Source organism: Stigmatopora nigra, chromosome 3 (genome assembly GCF_051989575.1).
Source record: "Stigmatopora nigra isolate UIUO_SnigA chromosome 3, RoL_Snig_1.1, whole genome shotgun sequence".
Taxonomy (NCBI): domain Eukaryota; kingdom Metazoa; phylum Chordata; class Actinopteri; order Syngnathiformes; family Syngnathidae; genus Stigmatopora; species Stigmatopora nigra.
Window position 1 is genome coordinate 1902501 of NC_135510.1, and position 8590 is coordinate 1911090.

General features: G+C 39.2%; 1 protein-coding gene across 1 annotated transcript in view; it reads left to right on the forward strand.

Moving 5' to 3' along the window:
• Window positions 1-8431, forward strand: part of LOC144194542 (terminal nucleotidyltransferase 4B-like) — a 15893-nt gene extending 7462 nt beyond the window's left edge. The window contains exons 2-12 of the mRNA XM_077713676.1: window positions 739-862; window positions 1906-1952; window positions 2730-2850; window positions 2966-3073; window positions 3141-3269; window positions 4011-4224; window positions 4304-4430; window positions 5214-5317; window positions 5942-6147; window positions 6227-6373; window positions 6861-8431. Of these exons, the coding sequence (XP_077569802.1) occupies window positions 739-862; window positions 1906-1952; window positions 2730-2850; window positions 2966-3073; window positions 3141-3269; window positions 4011-4224; window positions 4304-4430; window positions 5214-5317; window positions 5942-6147; window positions 6227-6373; window positions 6861-7010 (1477 nt within the window). The 3' untranslated portion in view covers window positions 7011-8431. The remainder of the gene's footprint in view (window positions 1-738; window positions 863-1905; window positions 1953-2729; window positions 2851-2965; window positions 3074-3140; window positions 3270-4010; window positions 4225-4303; window positions 4431-5213; window positions 5318-5941; window positions 6148-6226; window positions 6374-6860) is intronic.
• The last annotated feature ends 159 nt before the right edge of the window (window positions 8432-8590 follow it).

Sequence of the window (8590 nt, forward strand, 5' to 3'; positions counted from 1 at the left end):
CGCTTAATAAGGGACTTCAAAACAAAATATGGATAAGGAAATACATTTACTTTTTAGGGGATTTCGTAACTTGGATTTTTTTCATATCTTGAGTCACTCATTTGCATACAAAAAAATTGTAACCTGAAACTTTGGCACCTTGAGGCATTCATAAGTAGAGGCATGACTAGATTGCCAAATTTCAGGTGTATCTTTTCTAATAACAATAGGAAAATAGTAGTACAATAGTAAATCTGTAAATTAATTATTCCTGTTTTCCTGCTTTTACGGTACATGAACTGGATTACTGTATTACTTTATGGCGTTTGTGTATTTTCGGAGTAGTAAGTGACCAGCCACCTGTTTTTCCCAGCCATACCTCCGTTTTCCCAGATAAAAACGGTCAGAGAAAGGTCGCCATGCGGGCAGGGTAACCCGTTCTCAAGGACGCGTGCCCTCGGCGCAACGGCCACATGACACCGCCAAAGGCCCACAACTGGGTTTCCTCTTTTCCCTTGTTGTTTGGTTGCTAAATACGACCATGCGTCCTCCTTTTGTTATTTGTGAACATTCCTGCTTTTGTTTCTACTAATTATTAACTTCCACAATACGAGTAAAGGTCAAGTTCCCGTAAGCGTGGCAATTCAATGTCAGATTAATAATCGGATTTTCGCTCGGTCAACGTTTCAATGTGGAAGATTTGCTTTTTGTGTTTTTTTTTTGGGTCTTTGCTTACAATGTTTCGTCCTTTTTTTACAGGTTGCACGAAGAGATCCGAGACTTTTACGCGTACATCTCGCCTCGGCCTGAGGAGGAAAGGATGAGGCTGGAGGTGGTGGACAGAATTAAGGGTGTCATTCACAACCTTTGGCCAAGCGCAGAGGTAAAGCAATTTGACAGTTTTTGATTTTTTGTCAGTGCAATTCAATGGAACATAATAGATGGTTGCAAAACTCTACAAAACTCAACTGAACTAAAAATATGCTGTATTTTCTTGCATGTACGCCGTATTTGTCGCAAAAAAATTGGTTGAATCGAGGTTACGGCTTATATGCGCATAAATTAGACTTGACGTACACAAAACTGCAAGGTGACAAGGTCGAAACGCGCTAATGCAAGACAATTCAACCGATATGGTATTTATTTCAAAATAGAGGAAATATAAATAGATAAAATGCTTCACAAAATTAATTTTGAATGAAATTTAAGGAAAAAAAATAGCTGTAAATAGCCGCCATCTTGCTTAAGGATGACAAACTAGACCACTACAGACACACTTCCTGGTTTTACTGCTCACATGACTTCCTTTTTGAATTAGTCTACTTACAGGCAACAAAGTGCAATCCAGCAGACAATCCTTTCAATTTATAACGTATCTCAGAAATACCATGCGCAATGATTTTTCTCAAGATTTTACCTTCAAAGTAAAACATTTGTAGCGTAAACATTTAAGAGAGGAACTATATAAATATTAAAGATGAAACATAGAATTGTCTAGAGCTGTAGTAGTCATTTACAACTTGAGTACGACAAACGGCTTAGTACATGCGTACGTGTATATAGACAACATTTTTATAGTACCGCTTTAAGAAAGGGCTTAAATCTATTTGTGTGAACCGTGCCTTGCTCAACAAGAGCTTTAAAAGGTGTAAGTTTGGCCGAGATTATTGGCTTAAAGTCTTACTTTGGGTTTTATTGTCACTGGTGTTTTCTATGCGTCCTCGTAAGCAGAGTCAGATGGACACGATACCCTTAGAAAGGTTCAAGTTGACGTCACACTGAGAAAAATGAAGCGTTCGTTTTCTAGCTATGGTTTTCTCACTGTCAACTGTCAAGTGACACAGTGACTCACCTTTGGGCTATTCAGTGTTTGCATATTTGCTTCTATTGTGGTTCCTTGGGTCTAATTATGGCTTTTGTCTGCAGGTGCAGGTGTTTGGAAGCTTCAGCACAGGCCTGTATTTGCCAACAAGGTAAGTGGCGTCTCTTTTAACTGCACTGATTGTTTTTCTTATGTTGGAACTCTTAGATAAAAACAAAGAAATGTCAACACAATATAAACTCGTTTTTAATGAAGGTCTTTTGTCCTTTACCCCTTTGTTGCAATGTTGTGTAGTATGAAAATACATATATTTTTTTCCTTTTGGAAATATCTTTGTACTTGTGTACTTTATAGTAAATTTTCTCGCATATTAGCCGCACTCGCGTATAAGCCGCACCGTTAAAATTGAAGAGAAATTGTTGAATTTTACAATTTCTCTCGTATAAGCTGCCCCCTGATTCGCCATGTTCAGAGTACAAATGCGTTACTTTGAAGGGAAATTTTAAGAAAAATCATCGCACATGTTATTTCTGAGATGCTTAATAAATCAAAATATCTTGAATTTCAATGATAGACGTCAAAAGAAAATTTGATTAACGTTTTATGTTTTTCTTCTCCATTTTGAAACAAATGACCGTATTGGCCACATTGCGTTTCACCTTGCGGTTTCGTGCATGTCAAGTCTAATTTGTGCGCATATAAGCCGCATCCTCAATTCCATCATTTTTTTGGAGCGACAAATACGGCTTATATGCGAGAAAATATGCTGTATGTTAAATTAAAAGAGGGAAAAACTCATTTCATACAATTTACGAAATGGAAGCACATGATTTATTTTTAGCGGACTACACAAAATGACTCTGAAAACTATATTTCACTATATTCGCAACATTTGCTTTAAGTCCAATGTTTTTGCGGTTTTCTACAGCGATATAGACTTGGTGGTTTTTGGAAAGTGGGAAATGCTCCCGTTGTGGACGCTAGAAGAGGCTCTCCGAAAAAGGAACATAGCCGACAAGAACTCCATCAAAGTTTTGGACAAAGCCACGGTGAGTTTTTGATGGATTACCCTGGATCTAATAATAGTCACTTTAATTACGAATCACCCAAATAAAGCCCTGAAGTTGAAATCAACGGACATGTCCCCCTCCCACGTCTTCACAGGTGCCCATCATCAAACTGACGGAAAGTTTCACGGAAGTCAAGGTGGACATCAGCTTCAACGTGAAGAGTGGCATCAAAGCGGCGTACCTCATTAAGGAATTCAAAGAGGTACTTCACAAATACTCCTTGTCAAGGACATGTCCGGGTGTCAATGTGAATTTTACGTGCTTTGCAGAAATACCCCGTACTGCCTTACCTGGTCCTGGTGCTTAAACAGTTCCTCCTGCAGAGGGACCTCAATGAGGTTTTCACAGGCGGAATTGGCTCGTATAGCCTCTTTCTCATGGCTGTCAGCTTCTTGCAGGTAAGTTGATGCCAGGTCCTGTTTACCAGGTTTTTCTGGTGCACATTTTCTGACAGCACAGTAAAAATAAAAAAGAAATAAAGTAGTACCTCGAGATACGAGCTTAATTCGTTCTGGGACTGAGCTTGTATGTCGGTTTACTTGTAACTTAAATGAACATTTCCCATAGAAATGAACAAAAAACAAATTAATTTGTTCTAACCCTAAGAAAAAACACCCAAAATTGGATATTGGATTGGAAAAACGTTTTGATTTGTTCTAATTCGCTATCTATTAACAAAGTAACAAATAACTAGTGATTTAATACTAATAAAATGTATTTTATGTTATTAAAATTAGACAGATTTTGCAAAGGGGAGTGGCTTCCATCGTGGATTTTCACATTTTTATGAATTTACAAAAAAAAAAGATTGGATTGGAACTTTATTTTATCCCGTATTCGGGATATTTCTTGGTTGCAGTAGCAATTTAGACATAGGACACACAAGACATTGTAGACCTAGGTAAAAAAAAAACTGGAGCCACACGCAGTAACTCCACAAGGTGGATTTTGTTATTGTTATTAAAAAAATGTCCCCCGAAAAAAAACTGCAATGTAGTGAAGCCATGATATTCGAGGGATTACTGTAAAAAGTTTTTGCTTGCGGAGCAACTACAAACGACGTGATTGGTCCCCATTTCTAGTGGTGGGTGCTAATCTACAACCATGGACAAACTTCAACTCTGTTCTTTCTCGCCCAGCTTCACTACAGGGAAGACGTTTCCAGCCCCAACATCAACTTCGGCGTGCTTCTCATCGAGTTCTTTGAGCTCTACGGCCGCCATTTTAACTACCTGAAAACGGGCATCCGGATCAAAGACGGCGGCTCCTACGTGGCCAAGGACGACGTTCAGAAGAACATGATGGACGGTTACCGGCCCTCCATGCTCTACATTGAGGACCCATTGCAGCCAGGTAGGAATCACTTCGCATTTTTAAACGTCTTTCTGACCGCCAACCTCCCAAATCTGGATTTTCGATTGGTCTCCCGTAGACAACGACGTCAGTCGCAGCTCTTACGGCGCCATGCAGGTGAAGCAGGCCTTTGACTACGCCTACGTGGTGCTCAGTCACGCCGTGTCCCCCATCGCCAAATATTACCCCAATAACGACACCGAGAGGTAAACAGATCTGGCTAATATGGTCCGTCTCTTGTTTGTTTTCACGGAACTTGAAGGTTCGTGTGGGTCTGTTATACTGATTATTATTATGTACCGTATTTTCACGACTATAAGGCGCACTTAAAAGTCTTACATTTTCTCCAAAATAGACAGTGCAATTTATAATCCGGTGCGCCTTATATATGGGAAAAAAACAGAAAACCAAAAACGAAAAACCACCACTGTCGGATATTAAAAAAACATAAACGCCTGAACTGAAACAATACTGTTAAATATGCAGATGCCATCTTAGTTTATAAAATCTTCCATCATATAGCTCCTCCCCCACTGCAAGATTTTATACCAAAAAAATCCAAAACATCAACAATGGCTGGCTCTAGAGGTGACTGTAAAGTAGTGAGTGCTTCATACCTGGAAGTCAATAGCAATTACTGTATTTTCACGACTATAAGGCGCACTTAAAAGTCTTTTTGTCCAAAATAGACAGTGCGCCTTATAATACAGTGCGCCTTATAATACAGTGCGCCTTATAATACAGTGCGCCTTATAATACAGTCCGCCTTATAATACAGTGCGCCTTATAATACAGTGCGCCTTATAATACAGTGCGCCTTATATATGGAAAAAAATGTCATTCATTGAGGGTGCGCCTTACAATGCGGTGCACCTTATAGTCGTGAAAATACGGTAATCTTATTCCTCGCCGTTCTTAATAACGAGACTTGAAATACTTGGCATTCCGGCGCGCTGCGTAAACACCATTGTCCCTTCATCCGTCCGCAGCATACTCGGCCGAATCATCCGCGTGACTCAGGAGGTGGACGAGTACAGGGATTGGATCCGGGACAACTGGGGGAGCCCGTCCCAGAAGGACTCGGCGCTCAACAGTATGTACAAGCAAAAGCCGATGAATGGACGGGGGGGGACAAAAAACGCCAACTTGTTTATGTCGCGGGGCTTATTGTAGTTGGATTTTATTTTCTCATTGGCCTCAATTTGGCCTCAATTGTGTTTTGTTCCGAGGGCAACAATGTAGTTTTATTTTTTTTCGAGGCCATATTGTAGTGTTTTCCTTTTTATTTTCTTTTTCTGAAGGGCCACACATTGTAGTTTTTTCCCCCAGGGCCGCATTGTAGTGTTTTTTTATTTTTTTCGGGGGCCATACTGTAATTTTTTAAAATGTTTTTAATGCCACACATTTTAGTTTGGGTTTTTTCCCCAAAGGACACATTGTACTGTTTTTTTTTTCATTTTTTATTTTAATTCTTTTAAAGCCACTCATTTTAGTTGGGGTTCTTTCCCTGAGGGACACATTTTAGTGTTTTTATTTTTTTAATGCCACACATTTTCGTTGGTTTTTCCCCCCCGAGGGACACATTCTAGTCTTTATTTATTTATTTTTAGCTCCACACTTTGTTTTTTTGTTTTTTAATGAATCAGCATTAAGTTTTGCATGCTTTAATCATCCTCAGTCTTTCAGAGATTAAAATGTCATTTGCTGATGATTTCAGGAAACGAAGTGACGCTGTTCGAGTCCCAGCAGCTGGACCAACGCAACAACAACGTTCCAGAGGGGGACGAGGAAGTGGCGGTGATCCTGCCGCCGAGAGGCAAAAGCCCCTCATCGAACTCGTCTTCGCCGTCGCCTTCCCTGCGCTCGTCGCCGTCCTCGTCGCCGCTGTCGCCATCCACCACGTCCTCCTGCTCCAGCGACGGGGTGGGTACCAATCGGTCGAGCCGTGAAAATCCTGTCCTTCGTTGTCCCGCATGAGTTCATCTTTGCCATCTTTGCGCAGGACTCCGACGGCACGCCTTGCAAAACGGTCAAGCAGCAGTCGGGTCGAGCCGCCGGCGCCCACAGAGAAAAGCCCGTCGCGGCGACCAATCATCGGACGCAGAACCGAACGACCATCACTCCACCCGGAGGCAACAAAGGAGGAAAGGTGTGTCTTTTCTACTTAAAGAGACAGGCGTCATAAAATTATTTGTGTTGGTTTTTTTAAACCTCTGATAATGGAAAAAACTCTTATACTTGGATATAATTATTTAAAAAAATGTATAGAAAATAGCATTGAAAAATACAACAGAAAACTCAATGAACACAAAATAGTAAATTTATAACATTTCAAAAGAATCAATTTGCCAATGAGTTTGACATTTTTTTCATTTTAGAAAGTATAAAGTTGTTATAATCTCCAGTAATTCAAATTGAAAACTCAAATTTATTTTTCATTTGCACTTAACTATTACCTATTGTGTATTTTAACACATTTAACTGCTATTGACGGCATCTATAGTCAAATAACTACAAATATTAACGACTCAAGCAGTCCAATCTGGCTTGACATTGTTGAAATTAGTTTCTTAAATGGCTGTTTTCATAAATCATGGAGAAAATTGAGAAAAATAATACCTTTTCTCACATTTCAGGCTCGCTCCCAGCACAAAAGCGGCCACCAGAGCTCCCCCCGCTCCTCCGGAAACGGCAAAAATCACCCCAACGGCCGACCGCACCACCAAGGTAACGGCAAAAAGAGGAAAAACCTGCGGGACTCTGCACCAGAGGAGCTTTGCAGATAAAGAAAAATACCTTCATTTTTGCCCCCTTTCAATGACTCGAGGAGAAAAAGAAAAAAAAAGGAACTCGCAGTTTTTCTGCAAGCCAGCACCACTAGCGCCTCCTGCTGTATAGGAGAGGAATCTTCCCTTTTTTTGGAGCAATACACCACGGACATGCGATGGTGGGGATAAAAAAATAAAAAGTTTCTACAAAAAGGAAAAAAAATGATAGAAACAGATTCAATTGTACAAAAAAAGTTGTTGTTTTTTAAACAATTGACAGCGTTGATGTGTAACTTATGCATGATTCTCTTTTTTTGATGGTTTTTGTTATGCCTACGACGGTCATAGGAACGTTTATAGGAAATATACACTTAAAAAAAAGACAAAAATAAGCAATCGTTTAATAGGATGATCTTTTTACAAAGGACAAAAAACAGACCCGCCGCGTTTTTTTTGTGTTCTTTTTTAAAGCGGGTGTCTCGTTGCCATGACGACATGACCAATCATCATCAGCATCCTACTTTTGTTTTTTTTTGACTGTCTGTTTGTCGCGCGTGTCTGTATACAAAGGTTTCCCCAACTTTTCCCTCGACAATTTAATGTACATAAAATAAATACCATCTGTAAAAAAAAATAAAATAAGGATTATTGATAAAATAGTGCCCCCAGGCCCCCAATTTCACCATTTTTTGGGAAACCCTGCCTTGTCAGGTGGAGTTTTAATGGAGATATATACATTTAAAAAAAGAAGTTAAAGATAATATGGCAACAAAATCCAGTGTATTTGGTAAATGTATTTATTTTTTTATGAATGATATGAACATAATATATGGATAAATAGATACAATATTTGCCCTATATTTCGAGATGTATTGTGGGGGAAGTTCAATCAGGTATAATGACATTTTTGTTTTTTTGTTTTTGAATTATTGGCAATTATTATTATTGTGACCAGGTAGACGATTGTAAGAAACAGTTTTATAAATCAGTCAAATCAGGATTTTTTTTCTTTATGGTTGTATTATGTGGCTGGTCTACTTGGCTTAAAAAAAGGGAGATCGTGTGTGTGTGATTCGAAGTCGATTAAATACGACACACGTTAATTTATGACATTTTTCCCCCTGAAAACGAGTTTTGGATGACTCTGAGGGGGAAAAAAAGTTCCCCGGAATTGTGGACCTCCAAAATCAGTCGCTCTCTTCTGTTGTTGTAATACAGCGCGTGTCCAGCAGGTGGTCATAAAACCCCACTTTTGAAGTGACAACACTTGGCTTGACTACTGCATTTAGATTTGCAATTTAACTGAATTTGTTCATTATTGTTGATTGATGATTTAAAAATATGGATCGGGTTATTTTTTTAGCAGGAAATTCACCCAGCAAATACTGTATGTATTTTCCTTTAAAAAGAAGAATCTTGGCAGCCATTTTCAATGCAATACTAGGTTTAAAATGCAGTATCAAAGCACTCGTGTTGCGTTATATGCGAATATGGATACATGATAAACATAATATTGTAGTACTTGACTACGTTGGGGGTTTACAAAATTTAAGAGTTGACGGTTTAATCTGTGAATGTCCCGACGCCAACACAAACCT